At 37.7% G+C, this 23,477-nt stretch overlaps 2 protein-coding genes across 3 annotated transcripts in view; one reads left to right on the plus strand and one right to left on the minus strand.

Moving 5' to 3' along the window:
* Window positions 1–19,044, minus strand: part of fbxl7 (F-box and leucine-rich repeat protein 7) — a 34,779-nt gene extending 15,735 nt beyond the window's left edge. The window contains exons 1-2 of the mRNA XM_065276212.2: window positions 18,632–19,044; window positions 14,654–14,743 (exon numbers count right to left, since the gene is read on the minus strand). Coding sequence (XP_065132284.1) covers window positions 14,654–14,743; window positions 18,632–18,668 — 127 coding nt within the window. The 5' untranslated portion in view covers window positions 18,669–19,044. The remainder of the gene's footprint in view (window positions 1–14,653; window positions 14,744–18,631) is intronic.
* A 564-nt stretch (window positions 19,045–19,608) lies between these two features.
* Window positions 19,609–22,005, plus strand: c6h7orf25 (chromosome 6 C7orf25 homolog). 2 transcript variants are annotated; one of them, XM_065276213.1, is made up of 2 exons: window positions 19,609–19,698; window positions 20,239–22,005. In XM_065276213.1, exon 2 carries the CDS (start codon window positions 20,257–20,259, stop codon window positions 21,589–21,591), a length of 1,335 nt encoding a protein of 444 aa, XP_065132285.1. In that variant the 5' UTR covers window positions 19,609–19,698; window positions 20,239–20,256; the 3' UTR covers window positions 21,592–22,005. The 2 variants fall into 2 exon arrangements, with proteins under 2 accessions (XP_065132285.1, XP_065132286.1); XM_065276214.1 differs by having other exon boundaries at window positions 19,655–19,800.
* The last annotated feature ends 1,472 nt before the right edge of the window (window positions 22,006–23,477 follow it).

Raw genomic sequence — 23,477 nt, forward strand, 5'->3', positions numbered from 1 at the left:
TTTGATTAAATATTATGAGGTTAAGTGGTCAATGACAATCTTTTTTCAAAACTTTAGACATTTATGTATTTAGCAGACAGTGTATTAAGCCTGCACGATGAAAAATGTTACAGTGATAGGAAATAATTTCCCTAAGCATGTGATATATGATATGCAAAATTATAATGATAATGTAATGTTTAAGTTAATAAGTCCTATCTATCTATCTATCTATCTATCTATCTATCTATCTATCTATCTATCTATCTATCTATCTATCTATCTACACTGTCAGATAAAAAAACGTTCGCTGGGGTGGTACCCTTGAAGGAGGGATGAATATTTGGCCACCGAACATTTTCAGCCAAAAATGGCCCAAAAGAGCTGAAAGACTTTTATCACCTAAACAATATGTCCGAAATGTTGTGATGACGCAAACAGAAATCGCGATCTGTAATTTATGCAATTGCCATGCCTTGATTTGAGTAAAGTTAGTACACAGTCATAGCCATAAATGAAATGGTACTTATAATTGGCATAATTTCTTTCGGTGTTTCAGTTTTCGGCCTTAGTTTCCTCTTTTCCGGTTTTGGCCAAGAATTTTCATTTCGGTGCATCCCTACCTTAAAGGTAGCCTGGCTCCGCCCTCCTACGTGCTTTCGCTTAATTTTCATTTCGCTTCAGCAGTACGTCTGGGATTGCTCTATAGAGTTTCGTTTTCTCCTGCAAGAATCTGCAGGACCAATCAGCGAACAGATGGGGGTGGCTAAGAACGATGACGTTGAGGTTGTGCGTCAGTTTGAGTTGTAGTTCAGTAATGGCAGCGGAGAAAGACGTGAGGAAAGCTATTCGGTCCGTTGTTGCAAAACTGCCGAATATACAGAAGTTAAAGCCGGAGCAAGAAGGTTAGCAGGTTTGCTAAGTTTTGTTTGTCTGATTATTCTGACTTGTTGTTTCCGGACGGTTTCGTTGCATGATATACATCACGACCACACGTTAGCGATTGGCTTTGGCAGATCCTGAGTGACTCTGGGCAGATCCAATAGTTTTAAACTTCAACAATGGACCCTCCTTAACGGAAGTAACGCTTTGCAATGGAGCGTGGCCAGACTCTCTGTACATATGAAATGCATGTACGAGAGTCTGGTTGGACCAGGCTACCTTAAAGGTTCATTTTTGTACCTTTATAGGTATATAACACATTGAAATTTTTAAGTGTATTTCTGAGCACATTTTGCACAAACTGCACAACATCTTGGATGTCTTGCAAAAGCGTGTAACTTGTTCAAAATCCCTAGTTAATTTTTATGTCAGTGAACATCTCAATGCCATCAAAATGAAAAGTCCTTGTGTCATTGTTCATGAACACACACAGTCAAAATGTTTAGCCATGTTTTTACTATAACAAGTGTACACAATAATAAGTGTCAGCATTTTCTGAGGTAAACTGTGGATGAATTCACAATTTCAACTTTTTCTCTGTAAACAAATTACACACATTGTGATTTTGAATTTTACACAGAACAAATAAAAAATTACAAAAATAGAAAGGTTCACTGTACACGCAGAATTTCAAGATTCACCTGACAACAATTTATCAATTTAGTTCACAAATCTTAAAAAATCCTCTGGAAAACATGCTTACAGTAACAGATTATGACACAGAGGTCAACAATTTTGCTTGACAAAACTTGTACGATGAATTGATTCCTAAATGTTTTAAGGTGTAAGACAATTGAACAGAAAATGACATAAGCAACTGAAAATGTAGGAAACAGCAGACAAATAATAATCTGCATGATTGTACCAAAGCATTTGCCATTTAACCAAAACAATGAGAATTTGCTTTTATGTTATGCACTAATGACTTGATTATGTGGAGGTTGAACAAAGTGTTTAAAAAAATTATTTCTGATCTGAAAAATGCTCCAATGCGACTGAGAAAAACTGTAAATGTTAAGGGTTAAAAACAGTTAACTGTTCCTTTAAAAGTACACAATAGATGCTTAAGGTACAGTAATGTACCCCAAAAGGTACAACAGTAAACCTACCTACCTTACGAAAATGAAAAGAAAAACAGCAAAGCGATTCTTTATTTTCAACCCAGTGTTGGGTCAAAAAGGGACAACACGTTGGGTTAAATTAACCCAGAAAATATTTATATTTGACAGAATCCAACAGGTTGGATTAATTCTCTTTTGACCCAATACTCAGTTGAAAACAACCCAGCATTTATTACAGTGTAACATGAGAAGTGCCACATAAGTTACTTTCATCTGACAGTTTCAGCACTTTTTAGAGATGCTTTTAATTAGTAGTTATTTTGACAAACCCACCAAAAAAACAACAAAGAGTTGTAAAACTGTAATTATAACATAATGTCACATTTCCACTGTGGATTACGCTACTTATTAAACAGCCAAGTCGTGGTCTCCTAAAGGAAGCAATGACCTCATCAGGGTAGTTGGGGCACAATGGAAATAACTGCCTACTGACTTCCTGTTCTCCCTACTGTTCCCCATTACAGGAAACGACTGTAATAGACAAAGCTCTCTGTGCTCCATGTCACCACGTCTGAACGTGCACTGTACCCCGTGCATTCCACAAACACACGCTTCTCCCCGTCACGCCGAATGACAAATGCCTGATTCCCCTCGCTGCTGTTGTAACTGGAAGCTGACAATTACACAGGCGACTTCACCCCCACAGCCACGTAATTTGAGAGCAAAGAGCGCTGTTGAGAGACCAGCTTGGGTTGGTTTGCTCTGGTTTGTAACGGTGTTCTGGTGGACCGGCATTTGGAATGTTCACCAGCAAAGTCTAGCAATTGAAACCGAACACAACATGCTTCCGGATGCTGGTTGTCATCAGGAAACTGTTTTGAAGTGAACTATGTAAAGCTGGGTATCTACATAAATGCCACACCAAAGAACATGTTTACTTTGTCTCCACATGAGAGAGGGATCCCTCTCCATTCAAGACTGCCTTTGTGTTACTGCATCTCACTAATCAAAAATGCACTGCGGTTGCTGTAATCATCCTTTTTTTTGGCATGAAAGCTTAAGTCTTTTGAAACACTTGCAAGACTTTAGAGAGGCTGGCCTGGAATCTTTTAAGATGTTCTTAACGGATTTTATGATCTCCATAAGTGAACAGGAATCTTAGCACATGAAACAATAACCAATTTGTAAAACAAAAAGTGCAAAATGATGCATGGGGTACCCGTTTAAATTTGTGCATTTGGCAGAAACTTTAATTTAAAGCCATTCAAGCCCTTACATGTTATCAGTACATGCAGTTTATGGAAATTAAACCCCTGAGTTTGGCATTTCTAATGTTTTACTTTCACCCGTTGAGCTACAGGAAATACCATGAGCACAGGGATGCGCGGTACATTGAGTTCGGGTAATACAATTGGTAATTTTTTCCGAGTAGGATATGGGATAAGACAATTCCGTTTATATAGGTATGATCTGAAATGACCCTCCTTATTTCCACAAAAGTTGTTCCCTGAGGTCAGACGTAAGATTTCCAACCAGCTTGCACGTTGGGCAGGAAAATCTTGTTGAATTTAATTTTCAGCATATGCTTTTTTATTAAATGTGATTGTGACATCTCAAATGAGGTTTGACAGTAAACAGGTAACATATCCTAATTTATCGTACCGCCATCAGCCCACAATGACCGAGATATGAATTTTGGTCAATATCGCCCTGCCCTACGCAAGTATGTCTGTCTTTGTATTAACCCACTCCGAATAGGAAATTAAAATAGCATTTGAAGAAAATCTCAGATATTCAGGACCTGTTGCAGTACCATTACCAAACCTCATGCTGGCTTTTAAAGACTTAAGCTTTGTGGAAAGAAAAACAGTGTGGTTCAGTATGGGACTTTAAATTCAATGTCCTGCCAAATGTCTAAAAGGTTTGCATATTTCCAAGTTCTACTGCTGAGTCTCTTCTTTAGTGGTGAGAACAGGCAGATAAAGAAACTATACTTATGACCTAAAAAGATCAGGGTTGGGATAAATCAGACTATACTGCACCTCATTGAGTCCTCAAAGTTTCATTCAGGGTGTCATGACTCTCTGAACAACAATTTCACCTAAAACATAGAAGTTTAGAGAGAAAGGTAGAAATCCATCCATAGCATTTTGTCACACAGGCAAAAAGAGACTGTCAGAGACTGGCTTCAAAAGGGAGTCAATCCCATATAGACCCTGTGTTAAAATGCCCTACTTTAAAACAGAAATAAATGTTTACAGCCTTGTACAAAAAGTGTTTTTTTGGTCTACATAGCTAATTTTGCCCATCATGACAACATTTTTTTTGTAACTCATCTGTTTAAATAATATTAAGACCAGGCATCTCAGCTCCATCCACGTCCCACCTCTTTCCCCATATTCGGTTATCCGCGAATGACACCCAGTGATGTGCTACCAAGATGGCAACGGCAGGCTCCGCCAAAATTTGGCTTCAGTAAAGCTTATGCATGGGTGATGTCACAAACACTATGTCCATATTTTTGCAGTCTATGGTTACAACACAGGCACATGTGCGACATTTCCCTTGAAAAACAAAATGATTTCCCTTAGCTTTCGACACCAATGACAATACTAGCTAGTGGGAAAAACAACCAAATTATTTGGTTGCCATACTCCTCCCACAGTGCCTATTATCTGATTAAACCTCCTCTTCATGACTCATGTGAACTCCAGGTTTTTCCTGCAGCAACAATTATAATTTAGTTTAAATATATTTCCTTTTAATTTCAGGACATGGTGATTTATTATGCAGTGCAATCTGTACTAATTTGCATGACATCATTAAAATAACCATGCCTGTTAGAATTTTGCCAATCCTGTTTGTTTAAAGCCTTAACACTGTTCCCATGGTCATAACTCACAATGGATTCAGCAGAATAATGAAGTCACAAAATCTTAAAGAAGTCAAAGCAACTAAGCAACATGCTTCTCAGATCTTGTATTATCCACACCATTAATCCAGCCCTGGACTCATAAATCTGACTGGCCTTCTCTCAGATGAGTTCAAAAGACTCTTTCCCACCACAGCTCAAGGCCTGGATGAGGACGATTATTCAACACACACTTGCGGAGGCCATCGTCTTCCGGATGGAACCTCACATATCCTATCCTATCGTGTTGCAAGGCATGCCTCTTTCTTATGACTGCTCTCCAACACGCACTTTTTGTCATGCCAAAGAAAATTTGTCCGGACCAGGCCTTCCAGAGCTGAGATAACAAAACTTGGACTTGATCTGTGGACTTTGCCAAGGTGCTCAGTACCTCTACAGCAAAGAAAGGAAATCAAAACCTGAACTGTAAGGATCACATGGCACTGACCCAAGCAACAGCTGTGTAGCTGTTGGCCATAAGCTACCTGAGACATCTGATTATGATTTTTTTTATGACTCTAATGAAAGATCTGATTGATCTTACAGTCAGGCCTATCTATTGTTCTCAGGAAAAAAATCCAAGCATAGGTATTTGAAATAATAATAATAAAAACATTTTAAAGTACATGTGTGTTTCACTCTTTTAAGTATCTCACAGGCCATTACCATTTGACCAGTAGGCATGGGGTGTTATGAGATTTTGGCGGTATGATGACCTAAAGCAAAAAATACCACAGTTTCACGCTGTTGCAGGATTTGCCATTGCAACCCTAAAATGTGCTATTTTCAAATGTCTACGTATACAAACAACTTTTAAATTGGACACAATATATTATTTTTAAAGAGCACCTATTATCCGATTCATGTTTTTCACATTTCCTTTAGTGTGTAATTGTGTATTAGTACATGTTAACAATATGCAAAAGGTACAAACCCCAAAGTAAATGATACGATCGTTTACAACATAAATCTCTTTTCTTGGATTACAACAAACACACAGATTGTAGCCAACAGTTTACTTCCTGGGATTGGTGATGTAGTAAAGACAGACATTATCATAATTCCTCCTGATTTAATTCACAGCCTGTAAGTTAACTACTGTTAGCATTGCATTGTGAGCAAATCTTTCAAACATGGTAAGGAGCGTCACATTTCTGGCTGACATCAGAGGTATTCAGGCCAATCACAACGTACAGATTAGCTGGCCAATCAGGGACACAGAGCTTTTCAAATCCACGCTTTTTTAGGAAGAGAGTGAAATCTGGAGGTACAAAAATTTACGGTATGTGGAAAATAATGTGTTTTTTAACCATAAACACGTGAACACATTGTATTATACAAAATACACAAAATAACGTTTTTTGTAGGGCTGCACGATGTAAGGAAAAGGTGCGATGTGCAATGACATTGTTTAATGTTCGCGTGCGAGTCGCGACCACAGCGCTTCCAGAGCGCACATACATTTGAAATAATGAACTTGAGCGCACAATAGACGCAATATGTGAATCACCGCTTCCACAGTACCTGTGTTTGCGGCGTCATCTCTCCTAAATCCAAAATAATTCCAGCTGAAGTGCTGTTCCTTTTCACCACAAGGTCTTCGTCTGACAACACATTTTCCTCACTCTTCTCTCCTTCCTCGCCATCATTTTTGCTAACAGGCACAGCGTCGCAACTGACACCTCACAAATCAATCTGAGCGTAGCTGACTTGGGGGTTCCCCTGATTGGCCTAATAGCATGAACGCGCAAACCATCCGTGCGTCCCAAATTGCCTACTTCCATACTATATAGTATGCAAAGAGTACGAGAAGTGGTGCTTTTCGCCTACGGAAGTATGCGGTTTGGGACGTCTTCAGGACTAAACGTGATAGGTCAAACGTTTATTACATGTGCTTACCATTTTCCCTTCATTCATCGCGTCAAGGCTGTCTGTTGCAATGTGTTCATCGCGTGAGTTCATATCGCGATGACGATGAAAATTCGATGTATCGTTCAGCCCTAGTTTTAGCAAAGAATTTTAGGAAATTTAAGTAGTTTTTACAAGCATATCTTACAAAAACAATACTGGTGTGCATCTTGAGACAAAACAATGCCACTGATATATGTTAAGATATGTAACTGTAAGATTTTTTTTTTTTAATTAAGGCAGCTCAAACATGCACTTTAGTCTCAAACATGCACTTTAGTCCAGGACTAGGATAAGCCCTGTCCAGGAAACCGCCCCTTAATAATTTAATTAATTTTGAGCACATACTTTGGAAATGGTTTCAAAGAAATTTTTAGTGGGTTTGAAACCTTGACTCTTTAAAACCTCAGTATACCTTAAATCAGTACCTCAGTATCAGTGCCTTAAAAAATCTTTAATATCAATTTAATGTTGTACATTACCCCTAAATGCAATATTTTGTTGTATTATCTACAACATTAGAACAAAAAGCTACTCTTTCAGTGCATTTCTAAAAGTACCACAACCCTTCATAGATAATGCAGGACAGCTCTTCACCAAATCCATTCACAGCAGGGTGCAGATTTTGACATAAGCCCTGTCCTCAGCGCAATAAAGCTGCCTTGCAAGGAATGCAGAAAGAAAACATGTCGAATCTTTTTATTCCTTTGCCCAAATAGCCATACAATCCATCACATATTTAACAAATAAATGTAGTTATAAAGAGTTCATAATTAGACAATTTATTTAATAGCATTAGCTGACCAAATAATGATTTGTGCCTCCTATAGCTATTTGTGGTGGTCCCCTTTTTTACAGTCTTCCTCCAGGGTCTAATCTCTTAACTAGGGTCTATGTAGGCATTCAGGTATAAATCTTTCAGATTCAGATTATGCTGTTTAGTATAGAGTAGTTCGCATCAAGCAGTACTTCATAAGAGAAGGATACAGTATTATCATTAATAGCAATCATTGTGTACATTGACTATAACCACCAGCATAAGCAACTGCATTAGGGAGATGTTTAGATATGCATGCAAGTATGGGTGTGTTTGTGACCCAGAGCCACCTCCTAAACATGGAAAAGTATCTCTCACAATGAACTTCAACTCAACCCTGACTTCTCTTTCTCCAGCACGCTCCAGACGCTCAGATCAGATTTCTGCATGAAAAGACGACTTAGAGGAACCACGGCAACATACAAAGTGTGCCTTTATATTCTATCACTGTTAGCAAGAAAGGCACTGCAGGGTGCAAGTGAGCCAATAGCTGTTAAACTCCACAATGACCCACTCTTTTATTAAAAATCCAACTTGAAAAACAATGGCTTACTGCATAATGTGATGATTCTCATGCTAGCTGTACATTTATCCCTAACAACGATGTAGGAGGTAGCATAGTATTACCAGAGTAAACAAAAAAACGTGGATTTGCTAGTTGTGGTCAGGGCTCTCACAGGCTGTGATACAAATGGACCACCCTACCCTGGCCCCAAACAGTTTGGAGCTGAGCCTGCTAATATGCATTTAACAGGGCACTGCTGAACCACAGCACAAAGCATTTCTTCAAAAAAGACTGATATATGAATATGAAGGTAATAAATGTCTTAAGCTGTCCATTTTCTAACATATAGAACCATTTTCTAATCTAATAAAGGCCGGTCCTCCTTTGGGGAGTGAGCCTGAACTCCCCTCAGATCCATAGTGAGGCAGAGTGAATTCCTCTGCCCTGACGTACGGTTATACTTTCTCTGCCTCTCATACGGGAATTATACTATTTCAAGTTTAGAAAGAGCATAAGCGTGTTGTCTAGGGAGAATCAAAAGAGCAGAGGAATCAATGGGCTGGATGACTGTTTCAAACGCTAATTTCAAGGTTCGAACTGAAGAATGAAAGATTTGATGTGATGTATAACATCTGCCCTAGTTAATAAGTTAACAAACTAGGAAAATAAGAGAACTTCACAGTGAAAATTTCAAATGTAAGAGGTCTATGTTCCCATAAGGTCATTTAATTAAAAACAGCTGAATGTGCCCTGTTTTGGAATAACCTTGACATATAATTTAAAACAAACTTTTTTTTGATAAATCAGCGTAGCCATAGCCAATCATGAGTATCATCCAAGAATACTAAGAATTGGGCAGTCTTGTGAAAACTAAAGCTACTTGGGTTCATCTTGAAGAGATGTAGTTTACAGCTTATAGATTAAAACAGAGAACACATGTTTCTTAAAGATGTAACTAGCTAATGATTACTTCCAGCAGGACTATAAGCCTGCTAGGCTAATTACATCTGATAAAATCAATCCAGATTTGCTTTTGTCCATGCCCTCGGTTGGCCTGGCAATAAACTTAAAATAAAACACACAGCATCAACAAAATGAATAAATGAATATTTGAATAACTTACTGTACTGTTTTTACTTTTTGTGTACAGATTAATTTATCAGTGTGGTATTGTGATACTACTAGATGAAATTATTGCCTTATTTATTCACATATGCAATTATATTGACCAGTTAACCGTTAAACAAATGTAAGAATTTATGACGGATTAATATTATCAGTTAAAAGAAAAAATATTTGTTAACGCATGGTGAGGGTCAACACATGCCTACAGACGTTTTGCCACTTTTTTATGCTTAATTTGTGAATGGCCTGATAATGATGTGAATTATTGCTGCCCCAACACTCTGGCAAAGTAATCATTTGTATGAGAAATAATTTTTACTGCATATGTGTCCGTGCATGGTTTGGAAGGTGCACGGAGACTGCACAGTGCTCTGTTTCACGCGCTCAGACGGTGTTGCAAGATTGAAAATGTCCAAGGATCATACTAGAACCTCAAAATTATGGTTTTTGGAAGAAAATGTGCAGAATACAGCTATTTTATCTAGACAAACAACTTTTGATAGCCTTTAGATTTTCCCAGCAACTGAAAAAAAACGTACCATTCTCAACGATGATTGGCCGAAAAGATATAACGTAAGAAGAGATGGAGTTGTGGCAAGAAGGTAAACAGCAACTGCCGAAATTACAAAATCTCGCAGAATGAACGCTGTTTTTATTCTAATCCAACCACAAAACTAACCTAAAACCCAACATCTTGCGAGATTTAGGCCATAGATGTATCCATTCTAGCTAAAACCAAGAAGACATGCGTAACACGCATTTGCATTATACTCACAATTATGATGGTAGACATAGGATCAACAGATGGCCAATTAGTATAGAAGCCCTATACTGCTACAACCATTTAAAGTGTCACAAAATGTGGAAATTATCGTACATTATGTTTTTTTTCATTATTGATCGTACAGAAGTTAAAATTATGGTATAAATTCAATAATTATTGTACATCTGGCAATACTGGGACAGAGCTTTATTGATCCCCTCTGTCCTAGGTTGCGTCTGAAACCGCCTACTTCCATACTATATAGTAGGTGAAAAGCGGTAGGTGAGGTGAGTAGTATGTCCAAATTCATAGTATTTCAAAAACAGCAGGCAAAAAGTACCAGGATGACCTACTACTTCCAGCAAGATCCCGAAGTGTTCATTCGATGGACACTTTGCTATCCCGGGAGCCCCAGGGAGAGGAGGTATCCAACGAAGAAGAAGAGGAAGTGGCGTTGTTTTATTTAAAAATGCCCGAAAGCAGTAACGGAGCTCTATTTAAATGCAAATATATATATTCAACAGCTGTCCCTTAAGTTGTGCTAGTTTAACGTCATTCCAGTTAATGACTAACTTCTTGTTGACGGCGTATGTCACATGATATTTCAACATGGCGGATATAGTATGTCCGAATACATTCATACTGTACATATTCATACAATATAGAACGTACTGTTTTAACAGTCGATGAGTAGGTACTTTATCCAATCTCTTTTTGGTATCCAAGGTATCCATGTAAACGATGTATACCTACAGTGTGATAAACGAATATCTAATAACAATAAACAGCCCATGAGGTAAATTTTGGGTGTTATGTTTGAATCATTCTGGGTCAAGTGTTACATTTCAGTTATATAACCTGATCGGCTTTAAAAAGTGTACATTTGTACTGCTGACTTTAAACATTCAATAATGCTTGGAATGGCATTAGCCAAACAACATCTAAAGACCATTAAAAGGGCTGCTGATGTCAAATATGCTCTACAAAAAGCTTTAGAGAACTAGTTTGATAAAGGTTTAAAAGAGCATTTTACCCATAGAAACATTAATCTTTATTGAAAGTGTGTCATATTTGTAGTCGAAATGCAACATACATTTAGAATTTGGTGCTAGGGCTGCACGATTCGTGCTAAAATGTGAATCACGATTTTTCTCCATGGGAATTGAGATCTCCATGGGAATTGATTCTCTCAAACGATTTTCATATTTTCAACAACAAAAAAACGGCCAGAGGTAACTTATTTCCTTGCCTTTTTTCGGAACCAATATTGTTGCATCGTCACTCTCTCCGTCGCCAACAGGATTTTCCGCAATGGCGCACGATTTTCCTCTCATTTGTTTAAAAAATTGACGCTCCAAATCCATCAAGTAAATCGCTGCGTTTAGGTTTGCCGCTTTGTTCCACGTCACACGAGTGACAGCCAAACGCCGCAAATGAGAAGAAGAATGGAGAGAAACGACCGGGTCTGATTGGTGAATGAACAGGGTTTGGTTTTACACTGCGTGAGTGTACAGTAAGCAAGTTTAACTGACATAACATCTGGATTGTTGTAATACGTGAACGCAGTATCTGAATACAGAGAAATACTGTACATGCAAGAGAATCGCCATCAATTAAGGCGTGTTTGTAGTCTCACCCCCTCAATAAAGCTATTGGACTTCCTTCTTTCAATGATGCAAAATGATGATTTTTACATCATTGAAAGAAGGAAGTGCAACACTGAAATCTTATTTCTCCTGTCTCAGCGGCAACTGAGGAAATGATGCATGACCATTCAAAAACATGACTGGGGTTTAAGGCTGCACGATGTGAGAAAAAGTTGCAATGTGCGGTGACATTGTTTAATGATGCGATGACGATGTGAGTTGCGATAAATATTTTATATTTTTTCATGTTTTAGGGGCCATTCACATGTCGCGCCTAAAAACCGTGGAAAACGCTAGACAAGTAGGTTATTGTCACATGATCTGCACGCTGCGCTTGTGTCATTCTGAAAAGTTAAAATGTTTTTGAACAGCCTGGAAAAAACAAGCACATCGCACCGCGTGCGAGTCGCTACCGCAGTGCTTCCAGAGGGCACATACTGCGCGCCTACATTTGAAATAATGAACTTGAGCGCGCAATAGATGCAATATGTGAATCACCGCTTCCACAGTACCTGTGTTTGCGGCGTCATCTCTCCTAAATCCAAAATAATTCCATGATATAGCTGAAGTGCTGTTCCTTTTCACCACAAGGTCTTCGTCTGACAACACATTTTCCTCACTCTTCTCTCCTTCCTCCGCCATCGTTTTTGCTAACAGGCACAGCGTCGCAACTGACACCTCACAAATCAATCTGAGTGTAACTGACTTGGGGGTTCCCCTGATTGGCCTAATAGCATGAACGTGCAAACCATGTCTTCAGGACTAAACGGGATAGGTCAAACGTTTATTACATGCGCTTACCGTTTTCCCTTCATTCATCGCGTCAAGGCTGTCTGTTGCGATGTGTTCATCGGGTGAGTTCATATCGCGATGACGATGAAAATTCGATGTATCGTTCAGCCCTACTGGGGTTCTAACAAAGCTTAATGCAAATGGGTGAAGTGTCCCTTTAACATATCATATTTTCTAAAATACAAAATCCCTTCATAACACTAAAAACTTCAATCTGACATGCTTCTTCTCTGGTATAAAAACACATGACAAGCTAAAGCAACCTGGCTCCTTTAAGGTTATCACAGAGGAAGTGCTGGTAGGAAAGGCCTCTCTTTCAGAACAATGCTATCTGACAGCTCTGATGTTGTACTGCCCACTTCTCCTCAAACTACCAGCAGTGGCAGCTTCAAAACTCTATTTGATACTGGTTAAGGTTAGATGAGTCACCATGGAGCAAATGAGTGTCTGTGGCAAACAAAGAGGAGCATACCCAATTACTCAATCAAAAAGGCTCCCCATAAATGCCAAAGTGGTGCACTTCTGCAGAAAATAGAGACTCTTGAAAAAACCAACAGCAGAGTTCAACAGGGACATTTAAACTGTCTTGATAACATGATTTTGGTTTATGTTTAAGAGGTTTAAATAAACGGACAATGCCTATCAAGTTAATCTAAGTTTGGTCAACAATGCATTTCATAGAAAGCCCTAGGAAACATGTGGACCCTATGCTAATGTCCTATCCCAGTTAAATATGCAAAAACATCTTTAAGTCGGCTCGCTGCTAAATTCCTGTGCAAAAAACCTCAAACATCATCCTGTCTATTAGTTTTTTAAGGCCACTGAAAAGACCTATGTAATGAAATGTCACCAAAAACTATCAAAACTGACAACATTTAAAACTGCCAGTGCAAATTGAAGGAGTTAACATAGCAAACAAACAGGTGGATGAGATGCAGAGCGAAGCAAATGTGGCTACAAATGATGACATTTTAGGTGCAGTTTAGTCTTTGAGGACTGACATTTATAAAAACCATGTGCTGTTTTTTTTGTGGTCCAGCGTGTCAATATCTCACGCATACCAATAGTGGGAATTTAGGACTGCTTGTTCATCCAAACAATGTTAGCTGCGCGGATAGAACAGCCTAGTCTGAGTGTTTAAGAGAGCCGTTTATCTGCCAGTGGCACATAAACAGGCACTTGAAAGTTTATTAAATATACTGTAAAGCTAAGAAACTGACTGTACCGCTAATGTAAAGTTTGAGGCACCTCTGATGTTTGCAGGGCCAAAATAGACAAACAGCAGCATAATGTAATCTATGGGGTGCAATGGCTCCATGAGCTTAAGTGCACCTCTTCTCCTCTGCCGTGTTAAGGAGGAGCTGGTGTAAATCAAAGCCACAGAGGCAGTCATTCAGAGCACAACTCTGACATTACTGCGGACAGACAGAGAAGAGATCTGCTGGATATATTGCAGGCCGCAACCACACACATACACCGCAGGTTGGCTCTGAAATGCCTTCACCGCAGGAGTTGGAGTTGAGGTAGATCCCTTAGTGTTAGTAAGAGTATTGCTCTTGTTCTTGTAGCTCAACCCATTGCGTCAAAGGGAACAAAAGGTCATGGGTTCGATCCCAGGGAGCACACATACTGATAAACTGTATAGCTTGTTATGCACCATAAGCTGCTTTAGATAAAATCATCTGCCAAATGCATAAATGTAATGTAATGCTCTGTGACAAGTAATACCAAGAATAAATGAAAAGCTGTCTTAATTAAATAGTCACCTTGAGAAAGTCCATAGAGAAAACAGCAGCCAAATGTTTACAAGCCTGAGAAAACAGGGCTTCCTCACAAAATCCCCAGCATTTGTCATTTTATTTTTCCCCACATTTACACAATTCACCCTAACACACACACACACACACACACACACACACACACACACACACACACACACACACACACACACACAGTTTCTTCCCTGAAGGCACACTCTCAACACCACTGTGGATCTGGACCAGATTTTCTCTTCCGAGAGGAGAAAAGATTGTGAAATGAGACAGAGAGTGAAAAAGACTTTAGCAATGTTCATGGTGACCAATTCATTTTAAAGCTTCTATTATCTAAATAAAAGAACAAACATCCACCAAAACTGTCCAAAGAAACAAACATAAACAATGAAAAGCTAAGTGGTGATGCTTAATGAGGACCATATGCCCTACCTTCACTGGTAGCCGCATTCTTAGGAGCTTTGGTCGATGTCTGATCTGTACTTGAACTCAGGTCGGAGGAAATACTGGAACTGCCTTTCCCTAAAATCACAAAGAACAGCTCAGGACACATCAGAACAATAAAACAACACAAATATTCGAATTGGAGAGAGAGAGAGAAAGAGAGAGAGAGAGAGAGAGAGAGAGAGAGAGAGAGAGAGAGAGAGAGAGATGCAAATCAAAATTGCTTTCTGTTATTGTGCGTTCACACCAGACGCAGTAAATGTGGCAAAAACGCGCTATTAGCACGTAGTTAGACGTTTGAACATTTTGAGTTTACTCGCTTCATTAGCACGTGAAAGCCACGTGTGAAGTTCCTGTCATTCGAGACATTTGCACGGAAATTCGCATCATGGGAGGGTTTTCTGCGACTATGCTCGCTTCTTGTAATCACGTTACTACTAGAGCAAATTCCTGATTGGTTAACGCGACACAATTATCCGGCAAAGTTCAGATTTTTCATCTCGCCATTTTCTGCGGCAAAGAAATTGTGCGCTTTTGCATTGACGTAATATGTAAATCACTCGCGCTTGCTGCCTCTACCGCGTCTGTTGTGAACACAACATTAGAGAGGGCAAAAAAAAAGGTTATTTGAGACAGCTGTCTTTCTTAACTTGGACTCTAAATTACAGAAAAGCAAACAACAATGCTAAATGCAACTGACTGTGTTTTGATGAGGATTATAAAACTAACCCATACTGTATAACTTTGACATTTACATTTCTTTACATTTACGCATTTGGCCATTGCTTTAATTTGATGATTTTTGAGTATTTATTTCACAGCTTTCACCAAATCTTACAATAAATGCCACACATTCTTTTTGTGTCCATCACAAATTTAGAATAACAAACCAAGTGCCTCCCACAGATCCTCCCCAATGGCAAGGACAAGGAAAAACTGAAAGCTGAGACTCTTGACAAATCACATCACAGACCCTGCTAAATTGAAAATAAACCAATTATGAAAGTTGATGAGCCATTCTGAGAAACAAAAGCACACAGAAATGCCAAACATGGGTCAGCCAGGGCCGATGTGTCAGTATAAAAATAAGCCAATACTTTTTTGCAATGGTGAAGTTATTTGGACGTTTGTTTTATTTCTCAGTCTACAAAAGTGGTTTGAAATAAGAAACAGCAAAATACTGTAGTAACCCTAAATGACACTGGTGTGCATTGATGTGAATGTTTTCTAAGCACCTCTGTTTTAATGGGTTTTCAGATCATCAGGTCACATGTGAGGCATGTTTACAGGCTCCATGAAAGCGCAAACACTAGAGTTCACATAAGCTTTAATTTTACCATTTATGGTCTGACACAGGGAGTTTCCACATGCTGAGCAAAAAATGTGTTTTGCTCTGTAAACAAACCTGTTTTCCACTAAATAGTCTTACAGTGATATCACTATGTAAATTTCAGGCCAAGTCCTTTGAAATGATCAGTTAAATCAGCGAGCCAGAGGGGAATTTTCACAGACACTGACCTTGAATGGGACGCCTGATTACATCACAAGCCCAATTGTTTATTGTCTCTGAACAATGTGCTTTAGTGCTGATGAGATTTATTGCTTGAACAAATATTATATTGATGGAATTCTACCATTGGCTTAAATTCCACCAACATTTAAACCCAGCAAGGCTTTTACCATTATGAAGAGAAACAACTGCATGCAATTGTGTAAAGTTTAGCAAAAACAAAGCGACAAATTTGTATTTGATTGATTGAATACAGTATCACAACAACATGAAAACGTTAAAGTAACCCAATAAAAACTCTAACAGAACTCCAACACTGTAAAAAATACTTTGCTGCCTTAAAATTGTGTGCTCAACTCAAACCATTTAAGTAAACCGGTTGCATTAGTTTTAAAACACATACATTTGAGTAATGTGAACTTAAACAAATTGAGTCATATGCAGTTATGCACTTATATTTAAGTTCACACTACTTAAATATAAGTGCATAATTGAACATGACTCAAGTGACTCAAGTTCACAGTACTTAAATGTATGTGTTTTAAAACTTAAATGGTCTGATGCAACAGGTTTACTTAAATGGTTTGAGTTAAGTTAACTGTTTTACAGTGTGATGAATCAACTCAGATTTACAAGTAATTTCAACTTACAATTTTTTATGTTGACTAGAGATGAGTTGTTATAACTACAGGTGAGTTGTTATAACTTATAAAGTATAGTTGGAAAATGCCAACTTAATTTTATAAGTTGTAACAACTCATCTCTTGTCAAGATAAATAATAGTAAGTTGACATGACTTGTAAATCTGAGTTGATTTAACAAAAAAGTTTAAGGCAGCAAAGTAGTTTTTAAAGTGAAGAAACTAAGAGACTAAGATAAAAAAAATGCATGATATTTGCCTTTTTTTTATTAAAAAATTTTTTTTTAATTTATTTTGATAAATTTAAAATCCAATTTACTTGGATTAATAAAAATTATTTGGTATATTCAGCACATCGATCCTGATTTTATGGAAAAGATCTGGAAAAACATGGTCTTTTGAACAATTTTACCTCTGTTACAGTTTACTTTGTTGCAATTCCTACATAAAAATGCTGAGAACTATACTTTCATAAGTACTTTCAGAGACATTCTAAGTGACACTAAAATAAACAATATATGTGTGCATGTATTTGAGGCACTCAAATTACTTTATATACAATATAAGCTGCCTATTTTTATTGTTGGGTTTTACATTACATTTGATTTCTTTTATGTGGTGCATTTGAATGCAATACGGTAGACTGACATTGGTAAGTTTATAGAATGCATTTAAATGCAATACCTCTGTATGTCTAAATGCAACCTAAATGCAACCTCAGCAACAGACATAATCGATTTACTGAGCTACCAGTAAACAAAATCCACCTTCTAAAGGCCTCAATGGTAAGACACAAACACTGTAATGGATGTTGATAGGTCAAATATGGAAATTGAGGAGACTGTCTAAGCTGCATGCAGAACGTTTTTGGTTTGCTCACTGAGTGCCAGTCCTGAGGGCAGGCCAAACCACGACCTTCCAGAAATCTGGTGTTCTTTAAGAGACCACAAGTCTCTCACACAGCCAGGAACACAATGTGTAAGAGTGAAATCTTTTGCATGAACACTTATGATCATTCAAAATTGACCACTGGTAGGTGTGTTTCAGCATACACATTTAAATGAACACTCTCTGCCCTAACCTCTAACTACCGCAACCATGTTGAATATGCTGGAAATAATGCATGAATTCACTAAGATGATATGTGTTAGGTCCATAATTTTAAAGTAACACACTTTGATGGTTACTTTAAAGTGAATCCAGCTCTGATGTTGGCATATAGCTGCATCTTATTGGTTCCAAACTTAAACCCTTTAGTTTTCATAAATCTGTTTTGTAAATGTATAGACACAAAATATACAATACATTTTTTGGATACATGCCTAAAGCTGGATTTGTTAAAATATGAATACCACATTCAATGAACAATGTCACATGCCTTCAAAATTGTGCTTGGTCTATTCTAAGCAAAAAGATGACATCCTAATTTTCCAGTAGGCTATATTTCTATACAGGTAACTCTTTAGGCACCAGTATATTTTTCAGTTCAAGCATGGGGAGAAATAATATTGTGATTATTTTAACATTTACAAACCTATTGTATTTAAATTCCTAATGCATATGCACAATAATTATTATGGCCGAATGCCAGAAACAGCACAAAGTCTTTTACTGGCCATAATGGGTACTTGCATGCTGTGACAGAAATCTTTAAGTATTGCCTAATATACGGTTTGTATAGGAGTTAACTGCTAGGCTACTGTTATCCACAAGAATAAAGGGGAATAGTGACGTTGACACAACTATGGCTGCTGTACAGTGAGATTTAACAGTGGAAAAGCAGCGTTGTGTCTGAGAGTTTGATTTTGGCACTTACCTTCACTCCCGCTCTGTTTCCCATTGTTCGCACCCATCCTGTGGTATTCATAATCTACCGTCTGCGCACCCTAAAAGTATCCATATGCGTAAAACACGTACAACTCAAGAAAATATGTGATGAGAAACGCTATTCACATGCAGCTCGATCCTCTTTCACCTTTATACGTTTAGAAAAGTGGAAATAACGGTAAAAAGTCGGAGCAACTATTATGCAATCGATCAAAACTCAACGCTGTTGCACGAAAGAAAGATTAAAAGCCGCTATGCTTCGGAAAAGAAATGCTGGGTGTGTATTTTCTTTGCGTTTAAAGCTCTTTTTTCTCTAGACAGCGCGTAGTCATCCAAAAGGAGAGACTGGAAATCAGATAGCCTACTTGTTGCGTCAGGACCACTCATTCGCTCGTGCATGATTTTGAGTGTTACCATGCGTACACTTGAAGCGTCTGCACCCTCCCTCTTTTCTCTACTGTAATGCAATACTTGTAAAGCCACAGTGAGTAATGGTGATTTTACATACAGTAAGAAATGCATGCAATGCATGGGCAAACCTGTCAGCTGTGTGTGGAAAAAAACACCCAGGAAAAACTTTTAGGAAATCTTTAGGAAAATAAACAATGCTTTATTGGTTTAAGAGGAAAAATGGTTCTTCACAGACAATTCAGTTTAATTCAAATATCAATTCAGTAAACTTTATCATAGTAAGCCTAGACACTATAGTGTTTTGAACCTGACCACAATATACTACAGTACTTACTTTATTTATTCACTATAGTTAATTTTACAGAATTTTTTACACTAACAACGTGTTCCTATAATATACTACAAATTTATTATAGTAAATACATAAGTATACTACAGTATTTTGTCATGTGTGAGTGTGAAACTGAACAATAATTTGCTGCTTACTGTTTTTTCATGAAGTGAAAAACGCATGCAATTCATAACCTCCAAGCTAGATGGCGCCATAGCCACGCATTAACATCATGACAGCGCTACTTTCTTTGACTCTGTGGTTGTAGTAACGTCGACTAAAAGCAGAAGAGACGCGATGAATCTATAAAAGCTGTAAGTTTACATCGAAATGTATTAATAATGTCACTTTTCTTTGGCTAAGTTGTAACTTAGGCTGTTTTAGCCTTTCTAAGCAAGCAGAACAAAGTGTGTCTGGTACGTAGCTTTAACTTTAACCAAGCTAGCAGGCATGTACACGTATTTAGTGTCTTGTAGTTTTCATATAATGTGATCTAGCAGCAGTTTGTAAAACTGGGCAGTGTTACCATAAGAGCGTAAAAATAAAGAGTTTATGTATGTGTTATTGTATTGTGCTACATTAGAGCAACACCTTGATTATCTTTGTACTTTTGTAATGCTCGTCTGAGTGATTTAACGTAGTTGTTTTAAATGTCCTTGCATGTTGCCTTTATATATTTTAAAATTGAAAGGGCTTTACTTACAGCCTTATTAGCCTATTTATTATCCTAGCATTGAGCATTGATTTTATCTGCACTGAGCCTTTAGAATTCTATATAGATTTTATCCCAGCTGTTAACATATACATGTAGAACACTTTGGTCCTTTCTGAACTTTTTGTTTTTCTTTCAATAGGAATAATGTTCAACAGCAATGGCCACTTATACTACGCTGCAGGACAGGATCAGAGTAGCCAAGGAGCTGCTAGTACAAGTGGATGAGATTTGTAGTCGGCAAGGCCATGAGGTCGAAGGACGTGCTAAACTGTGCAGTAAGCTTCGGGCTGAGCTGAAGTTCCTTCAAAAAGTCGAGGCTGGCAAGGTAGTGATCAAGGAGTCCCACTTGCAAAGTACCAACCTTACTCACCTGAAGGCCATCGTCGAGTCGGCAGAAAATCTAGAAAAAGTGGTGAGTGTGCTGCATGTGTTTGCTTATGAGGGACCTGATGGCCAAAAGCAGACCTTGGTGGTTGATGTGGTGGCAAATGGCGGACACACCTGGGTCAAAGCAATTGGGCGCAAGGCAGAGGCTTTACACAACATCTGGCAAGGGCGTGGGCAGTATGGAGATAAAAGTGTCATCCGGCAAGCAGAAGATTTTCTTGAGGCCAGTCAGCAACAGCCTGTACAGTACAGCAACCCACATATAATATTTGCATTTTACAATGGAGTGTCCAGTCCTATGGCTGATAAGCTTAAAGAGATGGGTATATCTGTGAGAGGTGACATTGTTGCTGTTAATACAATAATTGGAGGTGAAGAGGAGGATGAGGAAGAAGAAGATGAGGAGGATGAAAACGATGACAAACATGGTTGTGTTGAAGAAGACCACGAGCAAGAAAATGATGTTGCGGAAGAAGAAGAAGAGAAGTATGATGATGATGAAGAAGATGACAGTGATGATACAGACCTCATGCACACTTGTGTTGACAGAGACACTATTGTGGCCAGCCTCGCCTTTCCTACTGAAGTGAAGGTTGACGTGTGCAACAGGGTCAACCTTGACATCACTACTCTGATCACCTATGTGTCCTCGCTCAGCCATGGTAATTGTCACTTTACTTTTAAAGAGGTGGTGTTGACCGAGCAAGCCGCACAAGAACGGCAAGAGAAAGTCCTGCCCAAGCTGGAGGAGTTCATGAAGGGTAAAGAGTTGTTTGCTTGTCATTCTGCCGTTAAGGACTTCCGTGTCATCCTGGATACGTTAGGAGGCCCAGGGGAAAAAGCCAGAGCTGAGGAGCTGCTAGCCAGACTCGAGGTGGTTCCAGACCAGCCATCTGAACGCACCAAGCGCCTAGTTACTAGCTCAAAAGTAAACTGTAGATCATTGATGATCTTTGGGACAGGAGACACAATGCGGGCTGTCACTATGACTGCAAATAGCGGATTTGTTCGTGCAGCTGCTAACCAGGGTGTGCGATACAGTGTGTTCATCCACCAACCCCGTGCACTCACTGAAGGAAAAGAATGGAGAGCAACACCAATATGAGAGGATAACGCCTGAAAGACAAAAGTAATCATCTGTAAGCTTTTGACTTTTGTGCTTAAACCACATACAAGGAGCACTACTGTATTACTGCTAATATATTGCACAGCTGGTTGCAGATACAGACACTTAGCAATTTTTGGTGACTTTATGTAAAGCTCAGTGCCTCGATTGCAGCACTTCAATGCAAAGCAGCACAGATGTTAAATTAACCAAATATGAAAATGTCAAAAACCATTGTTTAAACAAAAGGGATATGATTTCTTTTTAAAGACCTTGACTTTTTTCTGTTCAATTTAGTTTATTTCCCAAACCATTAGCCTGGCTCAATTATACTTTCAGTTCAAGTTGATTATCAAATATATTTTACAAAAAATAAAAGCATATGAGCAAAAATAAAGTCCTTTATCACATTGGGATTGTCTCTGTGTGTCATCAGTGATATGATAAAATTTTAGGATGGTTATTATCTGAAAAATAAAATTATAGAATGTGTTGAATAATGTAATTCTACAATTCATAAAAATGAGAAGTCATTATCATAGATTAGTGTCTCATTATTTTGAGAACCTCTCTCACAATAATGACTTAAATTAATGAGAAAGTTTCTTGTTATGTCCTAATATGTCTTTATTATGACTTTCACAATCACATTTTGTATTAAATAACTGTCTGGCTGGCATGGGTAATACACAACACCACACTAGTAGTTTAACACACTTATTCAAACAGTACTGTGAGATGTCAGATCCACATTAATTATCTGTCTTGTAAATATGTTTTAAGTACTTTAAAAGGGTATATTTATAAATGTAAGCATAACAAATGTTTTTTTAGTTTTACCAATTTTCTTTTTGTCTCTTATTTACTGTAATAACATTTGTGTTATATCAGTCATACAGCTTTCCTAATATCGGTATCGTCCATAAAAAAAACCCATGTCGGTCGATCACTAGTAATTTAAATAGAGAAAAGCGCTACCCAGGTAAAAAAAAATAAAGTATAGATTGTACAATACTAGCTGGTACATTTGTAGTACATAGTTTTTTTGTGTGTGTGTGCTAAATAAAAGTCTAAAAAATAAACACTACGGGGCAGTTTCCCGGACAGGAATTAGACTAGTCCTAGACTAAAATAAATGTAAGAGCTGTCCAAACTAAAAACAATTTGCACTGACATATTTTAAAACACATCAGTGCCCTTTCTTTTGCCTCAAAATGCACACAAGTAATCTTTTTAGTAGGGCTGGGCATAGATTAATCTCATACAAAATAAAAGTAATTTTTTGCATAACATATGAGTTTGTGCTGTGTGTAATTATTATGTATATATAAATACACACACATTCATGTATGTATTTAAGAAACATTTACATGTGCATATATATTTATATTTTTATATATTCTATATTATATATAAATAAAAAATCATATATAAATAAAACATTTCTTAAATGTATATATATGTATGCATAATATTTACACACAGCACAAACTCATATATTATGCAAAAAATGTATTTTATTTTGTATGAGATTAATCTAGATTAATATATGCCCAGCCCTAGTTTTTAGTAAGGCATGTTTGTTAAAATTAGCTATATTTTCTGATTAAGCTAAGGCCTAGTCCTGGTTTAAGGTAATCCCTGTCTGGAAAACCACCCCTAGAAATACTACTTCAGTACACTTAATAGAAGTACACTAAATACAAGTAATAAAGGAATACTTAAATAGAATTTTAGTGTATAAAATAAATTGTGTCTCAAAATAGCACAGCTGAGCAGGCTACACTTATTTAAGTTTATCTTATAAAGTATTAAAGACAATTTTTGTATATTAAGTACATAAAAAGGTGGTCTTAAATAAGATGTATTTTAGTAGTACACATTTT

This window comes from Paramisgurnus dabryanus, chromosome 6 (assembly GCF_030506205.2).
Source record: "Paramisgurnus dabryanus chromosome 6, PD_genome_1.1, whole genome shotgun sequence".
NCBI lineage: Eukaryota > Metazoa > Chordata > Actinopteri > Cypriniformes > Cobitidae > Paramisgurnus > Paramisgurnus dabryanus.

Bases quoted from the DNA above. Each gene is read 5' to 3' on its own strand.
- c6h7orf25 (XM_065276213.1), top strand. From the start codon at position 20,257: ATGGCCACTTATACTACGCTGCAGGACAGGATCAGAGTAGCCAAGGAG.